The 23,184-nt window shown below is 38.4% G+C and overlaps 1 protein-coding gene across 3 annotated transcripts in view; it reads right to left on the reverse strand.

Annotated features, from left to right (window-relative positions):
• Positions 1-292: 292 nt before the first annotated feature.
• The window catches only part of LOC129774618 (neuronal acetylcholine receptor subunit alpha-7-like), a 301,121-nt gene continuing 278,229 nt past the window's right edge, over positions 293-23,184 (reverse strand). For 2 of the 3 annotated variants that reach the window (XM_055778388.1, XM_055778387.1), the window contains 4 exons: positions 15,942-16,087; positions 15,624-15,746; positions 15,304-15,442; positions 293-2,958 (listed from right to left, as the gene is read on the reverse strand). In XM_055778388.1, coding sequence (XP_055634363.1) covers positions 2,806-2,958; positions 15,304-15,442; positions 15,624-15,746; positions 15,942-16,087 — 561 coding nt within the window. In that variant the 3' untranslated portion in view covers positions 293-2,805. The remainder of the gene's footprint in view (positions 2,959-15,303; positions 15,443-15,623; positions 15,747-15,941; positions 16,088-23,184) is intronic. The other variant, XM_055778389.1, reaches the window with a different exon arrangement.

The raw sequence follows: 23,184 nt of genomic DNA on the forward strand, positions 1-23,184 counted from the left end.
TAGCCAAAATCCTCAAGACCGAACCTGAACTCCGGAACCAGGAGACGTGGAAACCGAAGGAGGAATACTCCGATTCTCAATTCTAATAGCTTACAATTTTGCCGCTCCCCCTTGTAGGCAAATTAATGTTGTATATATTTTGGAGCGGAGAAAATCTGCCAAAATCTGCTGGGAGCCAAGATGATGTAGGATCTGACCTCAAAATCAATTTTAAATGCATGAGGATGAGATTGTTTTCCATATCATGATGACCTCCCCCCCCCCCCCCCCCCATACGGCATTATGCCTAAAAATCGCTGCCCACTGATTATTTATTTCACTAAATCTCTATCGCAGAACGAGTTCCGCTTTTAATTTATTCCATTAAAAACATACAAATTTTCATTTTTCTGAATACATCGTCAATTAAATATCCTTTCCTACCAATTTTCAATCCTCACCCCGATGTCCAAATTATCAAAACAGATTCTACCGGCGCTGCACCTCGCAGGGTATATGATGTCTCAAAGGAATCGTGTTCTCCTTTTTTTTCGTAAGTAGCCGCTTGTTCTCCGCATTCTCCTTCTTTTCGTCTTGCTAGTTAGTAGTTACAGTATTTTAATCGATAATTATTCAATAATTAATAATAATAATTTAAATATATTTTTTATTATATATCACAGTCGTGCTGCTGTTGATAAATTTTTACTTGACTTCCACGTTTCTTTGCCTTCAGCATGATTTCCTAACAGTTATCTCTTGTCTCACGTTCTCACATTACATGTCCCATAACGGATTCGCGGGGGTGGTCATACACACACTAATTCGGCCCGTTGATCATTGCCATCTCGGCCTTCAGACCCATTTCTGCCCAACTTCTTAAGTAATAACGCTACTACCCAAACTCGAAAGAAGCTACCAATATTGTGTTCTTTCTCGTGCTCGGTTCTCGTGCTCTCGGCTCATTTTCTTTTTTGCTTGTAGCAACTCGCACCCCACATTAAAGCCCTTGGTTGGTTTGGTTCCTATCTCACACCTGTACAAAAGCGTCCCGGCTCCCCTCGTCTCCCACTCGCTTCGTAGGGGGCGTCCGCTGCGTGCGGATATTGTTATTCCCTTGTCCCCTCCCGTTTTTATTTTCTTAACGATAAGACTTTCGCGATTACTTTTTTTTTCTTCTCTTGTTACATCCTCTCATCTTCCACTTAACTCCATTAATTAATATAACCCTCGATCTTAGCATGTCTGATTATTAATTTAGAAATTTTCACTTTACTCGCGTGCACTCCTTTGGCCAACCCGACCTCGAGTGGACACCGCGGGACGCACATCCCGTAATGCCTCGTCCCGAAGGCGCAGTTTTGAAAGGTTGCAACGCGACAATAATTTTTGAACAGAAAGATAAAGACTTTAATTTTTAATTTTAAATACGATTTCCTTACTTTTCCGCTATAAACAAGAACTAAAAAAGTTAATCTTGTTCAATGTCTTAACATCTAGAATTTAGTGCTTTACTTATTTTGGTTGATTTTTTTTTTGTTTGCTTTAACTTACTTCCCGTGTGTGTTTTTTTTGTTTCGTTCGCTAATCTTCGTCTAAATAGTTTTGAAAAATCATTTTAGCTAAGGAGATTTTCTTTCTTCCGAATTTGTTTTATTCGTTTTTTTCTTTCTCTTTCTAGTTTGTGTGTGAGTTTCTGCTTCGTATCGATCGTTAGCGCTAGTGCTGATTGCGGATTGAGGTTCATCGTGACTCAGTTCAAATAGTGAGCTGTTTGCTGCGGATTGTACCTAAAGATTCAGTTTAGGATTTCGGGATTGATTTCGTTTGAATTTGAAAATCGAAGGTTGATTCTAAATACTTTGTTACTTTGTTGAGAGACATTTTAGAGGTAGTCTCATGAAAATAGAAACTATTCGAACTCAAACATTATGTTCTCATACTATTTCTCGAGTGTGGTATTGAATTAAAAGAAATTTCGTGGCGATCTTCGAATTGAATCTGAACCTATTTTTAATTCTTGTTATCCTCTGGCTATTACAGTGAGAATTCACTTTTCGAAATGTTGCAAATTAATAATTTCAACTTCCATGAGTTTTCTGTTTTTTCTTTTATTTTGGTACTCTCCCCGATCCCCAGCTGTTGCGAATTATTGCTTTTTGGCTTAGAAATAGTACGTTTTCCGTCCACTTTTCTTTCGGTGCATCGATTTCTACATCGTTAAAAAAAACGATACTTAAAACAGTAAAACTCATTGTCGTTTTTTGTGAGATGAAATCGAATTTACTGTGTCTGGTTTCATCGCAAATTATCGCGACCATGGGTACTTATTCCCCTCAACTGTCTGTCCCCTATTTACTTGTTTCAGTAGTGCCTAGTAGCTTTCCGCTGTTTTTGCTCTCGTTCTGCTATTGATTTCGATTGATTACGATTGATTTCGGTGGAAAATGTGTGAGCGAAGAAATGGAACGCTAATAGTAATGATCTAACAGAAATATTCTCTATTTTTTGTTACGCTTTTTCTCGATTGTAGGTTTTTCTATTTTACTGTTTTTTTTCTTTCTTCAATCTTTTCTTTTTTTTCTAGTATAAACACTGCCTTCAAACATCCTATTTTTACAGCAGCATTTCTTCTTTTCATGCGTTTTTTTTTGCTGGCTCACATATTTTTTTTCCTGTGGCCACTCATTTTATTTCGTCCGACCCTCTGTTGCCAAGATATATGTTACTTCTTCTTGAAATTCATTTAAAAAGTCTCGACAATAATTTAATTAATAACAAATTGATTTTATGATAAAACCAATAACAATAACCTTTTCCATATGGCTACGAAACGATGATGTGCGGTGCCGAAAATAGAACAGCTATGGTTGCCACTATTGTGAAAAACGTGAAAATTATAAGGCACAATCTATCCACTACCATTGCTGCGAATTTCCAATCCTTGGCGACATCACTGTCCTCGTCTTCCTTTCGTATCTAAAAAAAAAGTTGGGAAAGAAAGCGCGATTAGATATTGGTTTTGTTATCAATCGATATACTTTAGGTAATAAAATAATATACTCAGGACGGTGTATTTAGTTCAAATGCGAGAGAGAAAAACTTTCGTGATGCTGTATTGTGAAGCGACACAAGAACAATGAATTTATTATAAAACAAGTACATACGTATAAATTGATCTCTGCATTATTTCATGAGCGTTACCAACTAATAAAAACATTGTCTCACAAAATTTCGATACTGTAGCCGTCAAAAATTAATATTCCCCGATTGTTGTTTTCAATAAATAATCTCAAAAAAGGGAATATATTAAGAGATAAACATCAATTACACTTGTATCCAGGCTAATGGAGGGTTAACCTTGTGTGTTAATTACCATTAACCTCAAAATCAAAACGTTCCTGAAAACAATAAATAAAGGGTGTGTCACATCAAATTGCATCACGGAAAAAACGCTGTAGAAATTCGCCCAGTAGACCGATCCTTTTGAAAATTTTAGACAGTAAAATAAAAACTATTAAACAACTTTTGGCATTTTCTTTTTATTCATACTTCGAGCCCAAGCCCGTATGCTCGCACCTTCCTCTTTACCCCGTCCATAAGGTTCTGTACAACGTCAGGTTGTAGTTTTTTTTTAACAGAAATCCATTTTCTCTTGAAGTCCGCCTCCGATTTGACAACTTTTGGGTTCTTCCGGAGGGCCTGCTTCATAATCGCTCAATATTTCTCTATTGGGCGAAGCTCCGGCGCGTTGGGCGGGTTCATTTCCTTTGGCACGAAGGTGACCCCGTTGGCTTCGTACCACTCCAACACGTCCTTTGAATAGTGGCACGAAGCGAGATCCGGCCAGAAGATGGTCGGGCCCTCGTGCTGCTTCAATAGTGGTAGTAAGCGCTTCTGTAGACACTCCTTAAGGTAAACCTGCCCGTTTACCGTGCCGGTCATCACGAAGGGGGTGCTCCGCTTTCCGCAAGAGCAGATCGCTTTCCACACCATGTACTTTTTGGCAAACTTGGATAGTTTCTGCTTGCGAATCTCCTCCGGAACGCTGAATTTGTCCTCTGCGGAGAAGAACAACAGGCCCGGCAGCTGACGAAAGTCCGCTTTGACGTAGGTTTCGTCGTCCATTACCAGGCAATGCGGCTTCGTCAGCATTTCGGTGTACAGCTTCCGGGCTCGCGTCTTCCCCACCATGTATTGCCTTTCGTCGCGGTTAGGAGCCTTCTGAACCTTGTATGTACGCAGGCCCTCCCGCTGCTTGGTCCGCTGGACGAATGAACTTGACATATTCAGCTTATTGGCGACATCCCGGACCGAACTTCTCGGATCACGTCTAAACTGCTTAACTACGCGCTTGTGATCTTTTTCACTGACGGAGCATCCATTTTTGCCGTTCTTCACCTTCCGGTCGATGGTTAGGTTCTCGAAGTATCGTTTTAGTACTCTGCTGACCGTGGATTGGACGATTCCCAGCATCTTACCGATGTCCCGATGTCAAAACTCCGGATTCTCGAAATGAGTGCACAGGATTAATTCACGACGCTCTTTTTCGTTCGACGACATTTTTCCAAATTTACAAAAAATTGACAGTGAAGCATGGCCAACGTGATCTATACACTCTTATCTGATTATAACCGAAAGCGGAAGATATAATTCCTAAAAATTAAATTTCTACAGCGTTTTTTCTGTGATGCTATTTGATGTGACACACCCTTTAAGTGTAACTATATCTTATGAGAAGCGTTTCCGAGAAGGGGCTGTAGCAGAAATGGGCAAAACGGTTCATTTCAGTGAGTGGCTCAGAGCCGTGCGCTCAATAAAAAGAGCCGGCTCATTTGAGCGGCTCGACGGCTCTTTTCAAGAACTGGTTTATTCGGATATGTAAAGAATGGAATGTAAAAAATAAGGTTTAAAACAATAATCAGTGCAGAGAAAAGTAAAAGTATTACTTTACTGAAGGTTTTCTCTGATATATTTCCATCACAATGATCTTCTGTATTTTTTTTATTTATAAACATTATCTTATCAATGTTATCTGATGAAAGTCTACTACATCTTTCACTGCAAACTTGACTTGCGTTCGGAAAAACTCGCTCACATGGTACTGAAGTCGCCGGAATACATAATATTTTCAAAAAAAAAGATAGAGCCGCGAAGAGATAGATTTCCTTTCAATCCACCATTGCACAAGGGTCGCTTAGTCTCAGCAAATGTGGTTCCGCTAAATGTTTATCTACAATAGATGTTACAGCAGCTTTTGGATCATGTGGGGATCGAAGATTGCCAACCGACGCATCAAATTCCTCCCATACCGATGACAGCGCTTCATCACCAACGATTTGTGGTAGTTTCGTAGGTGTGTATTCTATGGATGTCATTTTTAGCATCCTTATCAACGACTGGTGTTCATAGTTGTACTTACTGTTATCCCCAAAACCTTGCTTCTTGTAGCGAGGATCTATCAGTATTTGTTAGGCTATTAATTCGTCTGACTCAAGATTTGTAGATCCAAAATCAATTCATACAGAGCTTTTTTATAATCACTAGAACTGATTTCACTTGATCCATATAATGTTGATCATGTCGAATTATCAGTCGGGAGAATAGAGCAATTTTCGATAACGACACAGTTTTCTCCCCGTTTTATATTCTTTGGGTTTTTAAAATATTTCGAATGGAATGTTTTCATGATTAACTATATATAACCCATAGGCGGGTTGGATTCATCATAAATAACTGTGATCTACTAAGCAAGCCCTTTCATTTGATACCCATACTGATGGGGTTTTGGCGAAATTAGTGGTCTGTCATTTTATAACGGCCGCCATCTTGGATTTCCATTTTACATAAATAACTGTTTCCTACTAGTTAAGTCCTTTCATCAGATACCCATATTGATGGGGCTTTGAAAAAAATACATATTTCGCCATTTTGGAGTGGCGGCCATTTTGGATATACATTTTTCGTAAATAACTGTGATCTACTAGTCAAGCCCTTTCATTTGATACCCATATTGAGGGGGTTTTGTAAACAAATACATATTTCGCCATTTTGGGTTTGCATTTTTCATAAATAACTGTATTCTACTAGTCAAGCCCTTTATTTGATACTCACATTGATGGGGTTTTGACGAAATTAGTTGTCTGCAATTTTGTAAAGTCCGCCATCTTGAATTTCCATTTTACATAAATAACTGTTTCCTACTAGTCAAGTCCTTTCATTGGATACCCATATTTATGGGGTATCGAGAAAATATGTAATCCGCCAAAATTTACAAACATACAAACAGTTAAATGAAACCGCTTAAAAGGCAGCATGGGAAACATATATTTCTTCCTCACTGTCGCAAGCCACGGTTCGTCAGAACGAGCGTATGATTCACGGTTCTTTATCAATAAGTCGGCTCTTAAAAGAAACGCGGTTCTTTTATGCACTTTTATTTTTTGAACCGCGGTTCTCAAATGAACGGCTCCTAAATGAACCGCGGTTCAAAAAGAGCCACGACTCATAAAAGAATCGTGGGTCTTTTTGGAACCGTGGTTCATTCAAGAGCCGTTATATAAGAGCCGTTCATTTGAGAGCCGCGGCTCATTTTTAAAGTACTGTGGATCGTACGCTCTTGCTGACGTACCGGCTCGTGAGCGCTCGCCCATCTCTAGGCTGTAGGGTGATATAATTACTTCAGGAATAGGAGGGAATATAAAACTGTTATGGAAACTATACATTTGGGACATGCTATCAATTGTAAACTAACCAGCAAAATCGGTTGTTTCCCTCAGGCCCGGAGGGAGTTCATATTCAATTTCTAGCAAACAATAGCTGCATGTGGGTGTACAGATGCGTAAAGCCTCGCCCGTCTTGGTGCAGCGATGCCCAAAGGAACATAACCTTTAATATGTTAGGAGTCGATAATTACTTCCCTCGATCGTCCCACGGATGCGTACGCTGTACGGCAGACCGGAATTTAAATACGATCGATAAAGTTCATAGGTCTCCAGCACCCAGACGTGATCGACTTGAGGACTGGAGTAAACAACGAAACGAACTAAGCATTGTTCTGAGTAGCAATGGCGATTCTTCTACTACGTTTTTTGAAGAGGAAGTTTGAGAAAAATCTAGCCCCAAAGGAACTGGTTCGCGATTAAATTGCTTTGAATCTGCGGGAAGGTTATGCCCGTAAAGCAACGGAAATATGAATTGGGAAATGCAGATAAGAACCACGTGAGGCTCATTCCGTTAGCAGTCGTCATTCGTCCCAAGAAACTGAATAAAGTAGGGATGATTTGGACGCAGCGGGAGTAGGGAATGGAATAGCTTCAAACTCTGAACTTCCAAAGAGCCACTACTAGCTATTCACAGACGTTTTCGCCAATCTCCCGTACACGTCTGTGGTGACATTAGGGAACTGGTTCACCAGTTGTTGATGCTCAAAAGCTCACTGGACTTCATCCATGAGTCTCTGCAGTCATAGTAAAAACGTGTACGGGAGATTGGAACTACGTGGACGATTATTTTTAGTTTTAAGACCGAAAAAGAGGCGGTGGAGCTCGTAAAGGAGGTGATTCTGGTCCATTGAATGGATGTTCCAAGATCAAGTTCCGCTCTAATTTAACGCGACTACTCAAGAAAGTCGGAGAAATTCCTGACGATGAACAAAAGAATCTGATACTTGAAAGAGACTGCATATCCTCGTCTGTTCTTGGGGTAAAGTGGTTCCCCAAAGAGAGTCGCTTCACTTAAACATTTCATTTTCGTCTATCGTGGAAAAATAAATCCAATCCGTCGACAGAATGTGACTCGCATAATCAAACAACATACTCGATGTTGTAATAACATTGGCCACCAATGCATGCCGACCAGGTTTACACGAAAGAACAGTGAGTAGGAAAAAGGTGCGAATAAGGTCCCGAATGAATAAAAATGAATATGAATAAATAAAAATGGGTTAATAATAGCAAACAATGAAGAATTTCTTAGCCTACATTCTACTTTCATCAGATCACACTAATGTTGCAGATAGTTTTATAGCATAAGTTTGACTGATCAGCAAAAACTGATAATAGTACACAGTCAAAGTGGATCAAGTGGGTACGACCATAGCGACGAAAGAGAAGCCACGTTTTTCTGACAACCAGAAAATGGCAGGAATTTCAAATGAAATGTTAGATTTCTCTGTATCACAAGATTCTTCCCTTTATCCTTCAATGAACACGGAAGAGGAACACATATTGAAACACGATGCATATACTTTTCAGACAATACATAGTTATTTGAAAGTTGATCGAACATATTTTTAATATCTTGTTCAGGCAGGTGGACCCAGTGCCAGACAGTAAAAAGTTGTTATTACTGAAACTTTATCTCGGAAATCCATCACGAGATAAGTTGAGGACTGCTGTTTTCAAAAAATAAAATCTGTTTTCATGTTTGAGAGAATAAGGTGCTGACTTTGTATTTTTTCAGTGGCGATGAGTACAAATATTTATGATACAGTCGGAACATTCGGAACAAATCACGCAGCATCATTGCATCAGGAGAATCTCTGCGTCAAAAATGTAGAATTTAAGGATGGCATGAAGGATTTCTTTAAAATCGTCAATTACATCAGATGGCACGCATTGAACCCAGTGGTTTAGAAGCTACGCTTGAAGATGTGGACGCACAGTTTGGTGATATTCTCGATTTTACCGAGGTATGATGACTTAGTAGGGAAAAATTATTGCAACGAGCTTTTGATCTTCGAATAAAACTTGAGGAATTTATGGGAAGTCTCATGTTAGATCTAGCTTTCCTGGCGCACATCACAAGCTATCTGAACGATTTGAACTTGGGCCTGTAAGGTAGGCGGTAGAAATAAGTTATTTCACAACATGCTCAACTAAATCAATACATTCGCAAGCAAACTTATGTTATTAAAAAAATAAAATAAAATAAAACTACAATTATCCCCATTCTATGACGCCGTGAGCTTCCAATGTACCGTCAACTGAGAAACACGTTGTCACAATCTGGCAATTAAGGCTGATTTTTCTTGCATATTTAAGGACTTCAAAGCACATGAAAGAATTCTCCGAAACTGTTTCAACCACATGCATGTTGGATGATTGACATGTCCCTAAAAACATGCAGATAGTACTCATTGAAATTTTGTGTGATTTAGAGCTGCGGACAATTTTGGTAGCCTGGTTTCTTTTTGATTTCTACTCCAAATTTGTTCCAGAAGCGCGATTCTTTGAACTAAGAGAATATGCTCTCTTCATTGCTTCTTTATCGGATCCACATACATGTGTAGGCATATTTTTTCCATTATGAAACAAGTGAAACCAACATCAAAGAACTGATGATCATTTGAGAAAATCGTTTCGAATAGTATGTATTGAAGTATGTTTGTAATTCAGCATTTTCTATATTGAAATTAACAAACAAATATTGTTAATTTTTTTTGATGACTGAATGAACCCAATTAATCATGATACCGTATTAATTTTTTTTATTTTATAAACTGAATGTTTCATAATTTGAAAAAAAAATGTATTATTAATTTTTAATAACACTTGATATTAACTTAACTTAGCTAACTGCAAAAATTTTGGGATGTAGTTTGTACAAATGAGATAAAGAAGATTTTTTTAAAGAAATTTGGCTATAGGGTTCGATGATATCGCTTCATTCTGGTAAAAAAATTGATTGAGAATCCCTGTTTAGACGAATGAAGTGTTCAGCACCCTGATTGTGAAAAATAGTAATTACAATTGTGGATAAGAGATAAACTTCCATCATGCTTCTTTGAAACGCAAAAATAATAGACATTAGAATACTCATCAAAGAAAAATGTAACATTTTAGTTCGCGACATGTTCTGTTTTAACGTAGAACTACGTTTTTCATTGAGGGTGCCAGATCATAAAACAGGCCACGTTTTTATGAAATAAAGTGCACGTTAATAACTATTGTTGATGCGAACAAATTATGATTCGTATACAAATAAAATCGGAAATTCTCTAAGATTTTTCTAATATGCTATACATTACAATTCCATATTCTGGGAATGGTTTAAGTTGATGAAAATTAGAAGCGTTCCCATTTTCTAGTACATTTGTCCTGTCAATTGTGTGCTTTCCTAACAGTGCCGTCAATAACGGACAACTTATGCAGCTGCGAGATTAGAAACAACGAAGGGGATATAATATTCGCGACGTAAGCTCCACCCTTGCGCATTAAGTACGCTGTCGCGTATGAATATTGCTACTCATCCGAGGAAAATTTTGACTTCCCGTTTAGTGGTCATTGAAGCAACATCGTTTCCGGTGCATTTCTTGTTATTTATGAATAATAGCCGAAACAAGCAAATTAAATAAAACGAATGCGTAGTCCTACGTCCTGACTGGTCGTGTCTTGGATACAACCCCCATTTTCGCAAATATGTAATTAGTTTCTGTATATCCTCCTTTAACTTTATTCGTTGACACATTCAAATTTTTATCATTTGAGTGACTGATTGCTTTGCCTGGTATGTGAACTTCCCATCTTCCTGGCTACAATCAAAGTTTGACCCGCTACAAACTAAATCCCGTGAATCTTCTCACCTTCTATGCTTCATTTCGGATTCGTATGCTCTATACGAGACACCTGATTTCAATCAACTTCGCGCGAAGCTGAGCAGAAATATGAGTTTAAGAAGTTGACAGTATTGACGTAGGACTACGTCTTTCATTTCTATACCGGGGTGTAAAATCAAAGTTTCGAAAACGAAAGCGTTACGCCGGAGACCGAGATTTTGAGCGTTAATAGCTCCTAAACAACTGAACGAAATGGTATGATAAACACTTCATTCGAAAGATAAAATGTCTACGCGTTCTATACTTGTTACTTTCTGATCCAAAAACTTGTTTCATTAGTTTTAAAATTGCTTTCAAAACAGGCTATTGAAATCACCAATCGGTATATAAGCGAGCGCCGCTCGGAAATCCACTCAGTTCTAATTGCACAGCGACTGGAGCATGTTGTCGCTGTTGTGGTGAAGCTCTTCGTTTATCATGAAAGCGCGAATGAACGGTGTCACCAAGAGCCTGTTTGTGCACCTTAGGCCAGAAGGGAATCCATCAGCAGGAGAGTGATGCCACAAACGGCTCCCCGGGAAGATCTCGAAGCAGCCGCTACACACACACACACACATACACGCGCGGAATTCTTTCCGTTTGGATGCCATTCAGCATCGAGATAGATCCGGAAAATAATCTGCCAGTTCCTCTGGGAATTTAAAAATACATTCATGTGAAAGAGTTTATTTGAATGTTTTTTTATCCATGTAACACTGTGACCAAATATGTTTCAATCAAGTGCTATTAACAGATGGTTATCGAGTTGACATTAACCACTGGTGGGCTTCCAGTATCGAGGAGAATGTGGTAATATCTAATCGTTACTGAAAATAATCTGCCAGTTCCTCTGGGAATTTAAAATTACATTCATGTGAAAGAGTTTGTTTTAATGTTTTCTATCCATGTAACACTGTGACCAAATACATTTGGTTTTGTGATTTTTCAATCAATCGCAATTAACAGGATAGCTTCTGAAGATTATTCTTCCCCATCAGTAGGATATTTCCGTATCCAATATTGGATGCATAAAACCTTGTGCCTCCAACGTAACGCTCTCGTTTTCGAAGTCCTCCAAATATTCATTCATTCAGAATGAATTCAGATTCAACTTCAAACAAATGATCTCTAAATCAACGATAGTCCTACGTCACCCTTGCGGTTATACCATAGATATAACCCACTTCCTGTTTTTTTTACATTTTTTGACGTAGAACTACGTCTTTCATTAAGGGTGCCAGATCAGAAAACAGGTCACGTTTTTATGAAATAAAGTTAACGTTAATAACTATTTTTGCCGCGAAAGGATTTTGACGTTTTACATACTAAACGAATCGGAAATTCCCTAAGATTTGTTTAATATGCTATACATTAGAATCCCTTGGTTTGTAAATGGTTAAAATTCATGAAAACTTTGAGCGTTTCTATTTTCCCATACATTTGTTCAGTCCATTTGTGTGCTTTCCCGAACAGAGCTGTCAATAACCAGCACCGAAGGGGAAATCGTAGGATATAAAGTCACCGCGAACGAAGGAAAAGAAGAAGAATGAAGGGGAATACTTGCCTAGAGTATAAACAGTGGATCTCGCTGAGGCAAACTTTCATTCGGCATCGGACTGTTGAGCAATCCAGTTCACTTTGCTTTCGACCCCACCAGTGGTAATTCAACTTGGATATCGTCGTGTGGTTTTTCCAGTTCATTTTTCGCGTTATTCGTATCGTGTGGTTTTCTTTCCGCGTCATAAATTGGACGCTTCGCATAGTGTGGGATGAGCAAGAAGAAGAGGAAGGCTAGCTCGAGCCCTGCAAAAAACGAACGCATTGCCAGGGGCAATAAAATTTCGAGGCAAGCGGCATCTAATGATGCACGCGATGTTGGTGCAGTGAAAAGCGCTCGCACTGAACCGAGCTTTCGCATCGAACAACAGCGAAGTAGGCGACTTCGGCGCGACGGTCGAAAATGTAAACGCCGTTACCCAGGCAGCAACCAGCTCCCCCTCGCTGGTGGTGAACGCGGTTGCTCTTGACAAACTCATCAGCGAATTCGCATCGATGGGTGTTACAGAAGAGTACAAGCTGTGTGGCATGATTCAGTCTTTTTCCAAGCAGTGAACATTGTTTGTTTTCCGTCATCATAAAGGCTTCGATGGTGCTTTTGACATTGAATGAATGTATTAAACTGACGTTATGGCGAAGCAGGCGTTAAGGTTGTGCGCCAAAAAATCATTTGGGGAATACCGAGCATCTTGAATCTCGTACTGGAATGTTATATGTTATTTGGGTTCGCGTGCCAGTCGCAAAACTGCCTTCAACTAGGATTGCATTTGGACTAGTCTTGATCATAATGAAGCAATGCTACTGTTTTCGAGGTTGTTGATATTAAAAAAAGAGTTTTTTTCGCTTGTTTAATCACCAAGAAAGTGAATGTCGTTCTGGAATTTTGTATGTAATCAAATTTCCGCTTGCCAGTATCAAAACTTCCTTCACTAAGGGTGACAGCTGCGCTTATCTCGAGTATGAGAAAGTAATGCACCTTTTTTCGAGGCCAGTAATATAAACAGATGTGTTTCTTTTAAGAATAGCGTAAAATGATGAGAAGTGTTTATATTCCTAGTAGTTTAAAGTCACCAATGTATGGTTCTATATGCATGCTATGGCGAACGCTTGTTTGGCACTTCGTTTACGTTGTACGAACGATGCCTGGAGGTGCAATTCCACTGAGGCAATACTAAATAACATGTAGCATGATATTTGATACTTGCAAGTGTTGTTATTGTTGTTGTTTCCTCGCGGTGCCAAAGATATATTAATATAATCGACTGTAACCGAGTCTATGTCAATTGCGAAAAAGGCCACCGGAATAGCGTTCGAGGTAAATTTTCAATGCATTGACATGAAATAAATTGCGACATACGATCAGCTAGCGTATTGTTCTGCGAAGGCAAGAATGAATCATCAGTCAATTATCGTCAACTGATTCTACAATGAAAAATACACTTCAGAGATTATTCTACTAAGCAGTTGTTTCTAAAATTTCACAGCATTATAGAATAATATCCGAAGGTTTAAACAAGCGACTTTTATAATATAACAGCGTAGTTCTACGCCAACAATGCGGTCGTATCTTGGACACAACCTCCTATAATTTTTTTACAAATATCCGCAAATATCCACAGGACTCCAAAATTATTGATCTGCATTTGCTGCCATGTCAATCCACGCTACTGTTTTTTGTATTTTAATTGTTAATAAATATGTATATATGTAAAATAACTCGTCTATCTTGAATCCCTGTAGAGAAGTGAGTTTACAACATCTTCACTAATAGAGCAGAAGCCGATTCAGGAACACTAATTCTTAAGTTCAGAGCTTATAAAACAAATTGAAAATAAAAATCGTTGCATATTTGAACATTCATTTATGAACTCATTCACGCAGTTAACCTAGCATTAGTGTAGTAAATCGTCGAGTAATGACTCGCTGGACCAGTTGAAAACAAAATTCGTCACACTAGAAGCGGTGCGATGTAATGGAATTATCCAAAGTATTTTTTGCCGCATCCCACCGGTTGATAAAAAAACGCTCTGCAATTTTTGCTGCATGAATTTATTCCTCCACATCATCCTCTATCGTTTCATCCGCTTCGAAGCGGAAATATGGACATCCGCGAGGAAATGGGATTAATTTTCCGGTTTCACTCGAGCGATTCTTGTTACAGACAAAAAATCCACAACCAAAACTTTTAAACAAATTATATGTTGCCCACAGGAAGCTTGTTTACAGGAAGTCCTACGAGACAGACACGAGAAAACACTTATTGAGACAAGATTTCATTCGACCGAATTGAGATAACGAACCCATCGATTTTATGAGCTTTACCGAAAACAATGGATTTTTAGTCGATTCCAGAGTTCCCTCGAAAAGAAGCACACGGAGAGGAGCACCTGGTATGAAGTGATGGTCAACAATACTTTCGCTTTTCCCTAATAACGGAAACCACAGACTCATTTTCCTTCCAGTTCGCAAACTCTCTTCCCCTCTCTTATACACACACAATGGGAGTATCCTGTCCTTAATTAGAGCTAGAGTAAACACTACCCATTTTTTTGTGCTGTTTAGGCAAACTCTTTTTTTTTTCTTGTCTTAACCTAACCACCGTTTCCGCATGGAACGATGCGACTTTTTTTGCTGCCACTGTCATCATATTTCAACCAATCGTGTTTGGACGAGTGGTTCAGGATTTAATCATTCAACTAAGCGTTGCAAGAGTAATGAAAACTGATTGCTGATTGATAGATTACCTGAAGAACTCTAAACCATTCATCAATACAAATAATACCACTTCAGAAGCAGTATCCGATAATTTGCCAGCATAATTAAAGATCACGTACTACTGTTTGCCGAAGCAGGCCCCTTCGAGGGATTGTGCCTCAAGGGGTTCCCGTTTCGAACTCTTGGAGCAGCGTAATGAATTCCTGTTGTCGTTTTTCGTTATCTCTCGTTTTGCTTTGAATTGAGTGCTTTTCCAGTCCTCTGGTGTGTGTGTGTGTGTGGGTGTGTATGTGTGCCCTAACCGAGTGGCCTCACACCGGCGAATAATTAGCTACTCAATTATTTACCATGATGACCCGGTTCGACCGGCCGCGGGTTTTCCCCTGCGGCTTATTCCGGACAGGGGCAAGACCGAAAGAAAGTGGAATGGTAATTGACAATAGAAAATTAATTACCTGATCGGTGATAAAACGTATCTCTTTTAATATTAAAGCTAGTTCGTAATCAGCGGATGATGTGAAACACGTGTGTGGTGGCGCAATTGCATCTGGCATTCGATTGCTTCCGATCGGTCCCATACTACCATCATCGCTACTGCAGTGAATCGGCACAGGATGAGAAAATTTTGCGGGAGAAGAAAAAACGAAAAGATTGGAGATTAGAAACGTTGCCATTTAACGTAAGTCATCCGGTCACATGCTTGTTGTTTTCATTCTCGATTCAAGAAGCAATTGGTCAATGGAGAGCGGGAAGGGATGAAGGTCTTCGTTCGTACCTATAAACAGTCCTGAAGTATGTTGGATTATGTGGCAGTGTACCTCCGGGGGTTAGTGGTCTACAGTTGTGACGAAAGTCATCGTCTATATCTAATACGTTCGCTAGCAGTGACTTCGATGATCTGTGAAAATGATGGAAATCGATTGATCTTTTAGTATATGTGAATAATTAAATTTTAGACAACGCTCGTCGGGATATTTCATTTCAATTCTATCTCGAAGTGCAAGCCTCGTACATGCCACCATTCTTTTGGAATTCTCCAGGATTGGCAGACTGATCATCATCATCTGTAAACTTACAAAACGTAGTGACTTACCGCTCTTTCAGTTCCACGTCCTGAATGTGCGTTTTCCGCTCAGAACTGTCAGACGTTGGCGTTGGCGGATACTCCATCGATAAATGTCTGCCTGGCCTGCTCATCCTTAAAATACATGGCAGCCAATACAAAAATATAATTCTAACCTGTGGGAACGGAAAGTCAGTGAGAAACATTAGTGTACTATTCTTCAAACTTTTTTATATTGTAGATATCTCTGCGTGTTGAACTTCATCCGGTAGTCACATCATGCCCTCGCGTTTTCATCCGTGGCCCAAAAAAAAACACATATTTGGATGTGCCGACAATTTTGTAAATTATTTCAAGTTTTCCTATAGGTGTTACTATCGTTGCTTCGAAAAATAGCGTTTCAATTTTTGAATCAACGTTGAGCGAATAGCGAATATCAAAGTGTATAAAAAATGGTGGATTCAGGCTGGAAACATTGTGAGGGGTGAATGTGGCGCGTGAATTCATACCAAAACTGACGGAACAAAGGGTATGTATGCAGAACTCTAATAAAGGGTGTGTCACATCAAATTGCATCACGGAAAAAACGCTGTAGAAATTCGCCCAGTAGACCGATCCTTTTGAAAATGTTAGGCAGTAAAATAAAAACTATTAAACAACTTTTGGCATTTTCTTTTTATTCATACTTCGAGCCCAAGCCCGTATGCTCGCACCTTCCTCTTTACCCCGTCCATAAGGTTCTGTACAACGTCAGGTTGTAGTTTTTTTTTAACAGAAATCCATTTTCTCTTGAAGTCCGCCTCCGATTTGACAACTTTTGGGTTCTTCCGGAGGGCCTGCTTCATAATCGCCCAATATTTCTCTATTGGGCGAAGCTCCGGCGCGTTGGGCGGGTTCATTTCCTTTGGCACGAAGGTGACCCCGTTGGCTTCGTACCACTCCAACACGTCCTTTGAAAAGTGGCACGAAGCGAGATCCGGCCAGAAGATGGTCGGGCCCTCGTGCTGCTTCAATAGTGGTAGTAAGCGCTTCTGTAGGCACTCCTTAAGGTAAACCTGCCCGTTTACCGTGCCGGTCATCACGAAGGGGGCGCTCCGCTTTCCGCAAGAGCAGATCGCTTTCCACACCATGTACTTTTTGGCAAACTTGGATAGTTTCTGCTTGCGAATCTCCTCCGGAACGCTGAATTTGTCCTCTGCGGAGAAGAACAACAGGCCCAGCAGCTGACGAAAGTCCGCTTTGACGTAGGTTTCGTCGTCCATTACCAGGCAATGCGGCTTCGTCAGCATTTCGGTGTACAGCTTCCGGGCTCGCGTCTTCCCCACCATGTTTTGCCTTTCGTCGCGGTTAGGAGCCTTCTGAACCTTGTATGTACGCAGGCCCTCCCGCTGCTTGGTCCGCTGGACGAATGAACTTGACAAATCCAGCTTATTGGCGACATCCTGGACCGAACTTCTCGGATCACGTCTAAACTGCTTAACTACGTGCTTGTGATCTTTTTCACTGACGGAGCATCCATTTTTGCCGTTCTTCACCTTCCGGTCGATGGTTAGGTTCTCGAAGTATCGTTTTAGTACTCTGCTGACCGTGGATTGGACGATTCCCAGCATCTTACCGATATCCCGATGTGACAACTCCGGATTCTCGAAATGAGTGCGCAGGATTAATTCACGACGCTCTTTTTCGTTCGACGACATTTTTCCAAATTTACGAAAAATTGACAGTGAAGCATGGCCAACGTGATCTATACACTCTTATCTGATTATAAGCGAAAGCTGAAGATATAATTCCTAAAAATTAAATTTCTACAGCGTTTTTTCCGTGATGCAATTTGATGTGACACACCCTTTACTCTAATTCATATTCAAATGTGTTCCTACGGCTTTTCAAGATATGTGTGATTTTTTTCTGATTTGTTTCAGTGTTGCGCGGTACAAAAAAAATATTTTTTTTATACAGGTCGGACTCGATTGTCCGGAGACTCGATTATTCGGGATTCGATTATCCGGAATTTTAGACTCGATTATCCGGAATTTTAGACTCGATTATCCGGAGTATTTTATTTTTGATTTTCGGAAATTTTGAATAATTTGTATAATAATTCCATATTGAATAGCTAATATGGGTGTCAAACGAAAGGGCTCAACTAGTAGAATGCAGTTAATTATGAAAAATGCAAATCCAAAATGGCGGCGACTACAAAATGGCCGATTTCATATTTTCTCAGAACCCCATCAATATGAGTATCAAATGAAAGGGCTTGACTAGTAGAATACAGTTATTTATGAAAAATGTAAATCCAAGATGGCGGTTATTATAAAATGGCGGATTACATATTTTCTCAGAACCCCATCAATATGTATATCAAATGAAAGCGATTGACTAGTAGAATACAATAATTTATGAAACATCCATCTTCGATTTACATTTTCCATAAATAATTGTGTTCTACTGGTTAAGCCCTGTCATTCGATACCCTTATTGATGGAATTTTGAGACAATATATACATAATCCGCCACTTTGTAGCGGCCGCCTTCTTATATTTACATTTTTCACAAATAACTGTGGTCTACTAGTCAAGCCCTTTCATTTGATACCCATATTGAAGCGATTTTGAGAAAATATGTAATCCGCCATTTAGTGAGGGCCGCCATCTTGGATTTTCAAGATCATGGAATACGCAATTTTATAATGATACCACAGATGAAGATGTGTTCCTAATTTCAGATCAATCGGTCAACAAGAAGGGGGTTGAATTTCCATTAATGTGGTACAGCGCTACATACAAAGTTACAAAGTTACAAAGTAACAAAGTCACAAACATACAAACTGGTCAACTTAGATAAAACCGTTTAACATTCTCAATAGCTTTGAGACAAAAATATGGAAAAAAATACTGAAAGTAAATCTTGCTAAGGTGTATCCATCAATATTTTCAACAATTTTTTCATCAAAAAATCAATTACTAAAAAAAATTGAAATTAATTTTTATTTTAATTTTAAATATTCTTTTTTTATTTTGAGATTCAGTCCTACTCTAGTTTGTGTTCAAATTTCTTCCCACGTCTATTTTAGGAATTTGTGATCTTTTTAAAAAATTTAAGAGTGTTTTTCGCGGTACATACAAAATTATTTATATATTCAGGCATTTCGAAATAAAAAAAAAAAATAAATCCGAGACCCACTTTTGCTCTAATTTTTATTCAAATGCGCTCGTATGTATTGTTTTATCCACATGTAGTGTAATTTTTTCTTGAATTTTTAAGAGGATTGCACGAACAAAAAAATATTTTTTTGGCTTTTGGGCATTTTTAATTTATTTTGAATTTAGAGACCCCTTTTATATTTATTGAAATTTTGTTTCTTATATGTCTAAAATTTGTCGGTATATTTAAAGCATTACGCTGAACAAAAGATTTTTTTTCTCATATCTTAAAATAAATGAGATTATTTTTACATTGGTTTTAGATGGTTTACCAAATTCATGGGAATCAGCAGTACGATAAAGCTCTGTTAGAAAAAAATAAAGTCCTTGTGGAAAGATCATTCGGATTAACGAGAAGAACACTTAAAAAAATCCAAATCATTATTATTATTTTTTATTTCAATCTTACAATTGAAAACCACGAATACAATATAATAATTGATTTCAAGAAAACAAAAATAATAATGCAGACGATGAAGAAAATTATTGTTGTGTCTCGCAATGCTCTTGAAAATTCAGGAAAAAAGTACGCTACATGTAGAAAAAAAGATACATACGAACGCATTTAAATAAAAATTAGAGCAGAAGTGGGTCTCAAAGTTATATATAAATACTAGCTGCCCAGGCAAACGTTGTTCTGCCGAATAAATTATTTCTAGTGAATATTTTGGGTGTTGAATAAAACACACTAATGTATTGTAAGTGTGTTTGAATATTTTAACGATCTTTAAAACAAATCGAATGTGACCGATAAAAAAACGAATTAAATGATTTGAACGAAAGGTTATACGATGTTTCTTGGTGTATTTCATTAACGTAACTGACATGTTTGATCTCTTAAAAGATAACGTCAACTGAAAAAAGTAATATAAGTTTGTCGTAAAGTAGAAAAAAAGAAATATAGAAAATCAATATTTATTGCTGTCTCCTTGTTAGAAAATACGTGCATGTGATTTTCAACATGGCTTACTTTATAACAGCTTGGTCTCGTTCATAAATTGGAAACGTTCTAATTGATTTCAAATTCTAATTGTTCTAATTGACAGGCCGATTGGCCTGTTTGGAATCGCGTTATTTTATCGTTGTCATTCAATCGAGGAGTATTCACATCGGTAATCTAAGTTTGAAACACAGCCATATTGCTTCCTTTATTCATGGATGTTTTTATTACTCTTCACCGATTTGTAGAACTCAATATTCATGTATGCATATGAGTGATCGGATTTTACAATTCGATCTAAATTGACTTTTACACTCTTAAATTCGTTCGCCTTGTCGCGGAACAATGGTCAAAATAAGTCATCCGTATTTGTGGTTCAATTTACTCTCTATCTGATCGGCATAATTCCGGAAATAATTCTAAATTGTTGAAATTTGAATGAAAATTATTATTCGATTTCGTTTGGATGCTAAATTTGTTTTGAATTTGTTTGAATGCTGAATTTTGCGTGTTTATTCCACCCGAAAAACCATTACTATTTTTGCTTCATAGAAATGGAACATGGAGACCAATGTTGTTTACGTCGAATTGCGTGGCAAGGTTGTCACATTTGCTCAACTCGATTGGACTTGAGTTTGAACAGAATGCAAAATTGCGCTTTTTCCATTCAACAGAATACAGCCAACAATATGTGGGGACGAATACGATCGAACTTCATTTTGTGTTTGAACACACGCGCAATGTCATGACAATGCATTGTGCTTTGGCCTGGCTATAACTAAAGCTGTGTCGGCGTTGCTCATGATAGTGTCTCGCAAGTGAATGTATTATTCCTCGCACCGCTTTTGTTCATTGTGTAGTAAGAATTGCAGTCGTTCAATCTCTACCTTCGCATATGTGTCGACCATAAATTGTTGGCACAGCTTACGATATCTTGAATTGGCGTTTCTTGACCATGTCAAATCACCATATGATAAACATAAAAGTCCATCGAGCGCGCCCTCTGTTTGTTTCGTCGCATGTTCATAAATATCAAATCAAAATGAGAAATGATGTTCATAATGAATTAAGTATCTGTGACGGGGTCTCGTTGGTCTAATGTTTATGCAAGAGATTTTTCGTTAAAGAAACCCTTCTGACTTGCACTGTAGTCACGCGTATTCTTGAGCTTGCCACTCCAGAATACATTCAAGGCGTATTGTTCGTCATAGAAATCTCAACTATTTACTAATAAAAATCATGCAAGTAGTACTACGTTGAGAAGGCAAACCTTGGGAACGTTAGTGCCATTGAAGAAGAACATAGCGAGGGTCGTATGAACGGTGTGTGTCAACGATGAATTCCAGATTATTGTTTTTTCTTCGCATTAAATTTCTCGTGTCACCGTGCTATCATGATTCCAGCAGCGCTTGTGCTTTGGATCTACACACGTGCTCTCCAGCTGATGTTTTATCAGGGTTGATGGCAATAGCGTGATTGTCATTTTGTAATCCGAGCAAATGTGATTTGAAGAATTTCGATAACTCATTGTGCTCATTCAAAAAGGCTTCCAGCTCGTCGGAGATGCTCCCTGCTTTAGATGAATTGATGTTACTTGTGTATTTGTGGATGTTCAATGAAGCGGGCGTTACGCCATCAGTCATTGAACAACTTAAATGAATGGGTTCTGTTGAAAAAATGAACAACGGTTAAATTATTAGAATATTTTTGACACAAAAATAATAAAATCGCAATTAAAAATAGGGAATTGGGGTCAAAATTTAAGGTTATATGTATGGTATGAAGTCAAATTTTTGAAAAACAAATATCCAGATATTTTTTTCTGCAGAGGGCCACCCTATTCGGAATTAAATGTATGGTTATCAGTATCCTACCGGTATCATATAGTGTTTACAACCTATTCTTATACATACCAAGTATTATGAGTATAATTGCATCAAAATCGGTCGAGCCGTTTCGGAGGAGTTCGGTAACAAACACCGTGACACGAGATTTATATATATATATATATATATATATATATATATATATATATATATATATATATAAAAAATGTACCGCGTATTTAATTTTTTTTATTATTACATTTTTTGATGAAAAAAATGTTTGAATATATCGATACACCTTAGTAAGATGTACTCTCAGTATTTTTTTCTTATTTTTGTCTCAAAGCTATTGAGAATGGCGTGAAAAAAACGAAAGGTGCATTTTTCACCATAGATCCTATGGTGTTCCATATAAGGACTGAAATATATGGTACTACTGCCATAATGTTTTATTTAGTACCCTATACAATATTTTCCATACAGCTGATGATTTGGTTTGGGGGCACTTTTTACTCCCTTACCCAGCCAGACCCTTTGGAAATATAAAAAAAAATATTTTTTTGTACCGCGCAACACTGAAAAAATCCTAAAACAATCACACATATCTAAAGAAGCCGTAGGAACACATTTAAATATGAAGTAGAGTAGTACTGAAGTACAATTAGAGGCAATTTTTACTCCCTTACCCGGCCAGGCCCTTTACGCACCAAACGTCTGTCTCGATTGGATATTTATGCGGAGCAAATTGCTCTTGAATTGTGCATTTTTTTAATACCATAAATTCACAAATGTTGTCTTTCAAATGATCAAGAGTTTGCGGAGAGTTGGCATAGACACGGTCTTTCGCATAACCCCACAAAAAAAAAGTCTAGCCGGTTCAAATCGCATGATCTGGACCACCAAAACGCGAAATTATGCGTCCCTCAAATTTCGTTCGCAATATACCATGTTCGGTCATGTTGTGTGGCACGTGGCACCGTCCTGCTGAAACCACATGTCATCCGTATCCATATCTTCAATTTGTAGCAAAAAAAATCGGTTAACATGCGGCCATAGCGCTGACCATTCACAGTTACCGTCTCGTCGTCCTCATTTTCAAAGAAATACGGCCCAGACCATAATGCGCACAAAACAGTGACGGATGCAATGGCCTCTCAACAATCACGTGTGGATTTTCTTAGCCCCATATACGGAAATTTTGGGTGTTCACATAGCCACCGAGCTCGAAATGTGCCTCATCGCTGAAGAAAATTTGATGCGAAAATTCAGCATTTTGCTGCTGTTGTTCGTTCACCCAATCG

The sequence above is a fragment of the Toxorhynchites rutilus genome, chromosome 3 (assembly GCF_029784135.1).
Source record: "Toxorhynchites rutilus septentrionalis strain SRP chromosome 3, ASM2978413v1, whole genome shotgun sequence".
Classification (NCBI taxonomy): Eukaryota; Metazoa; Arthropoda; class Insecta; order Diptera; family Culicidae; genus Toxorhynchites; species Toxorhynchites rutilus.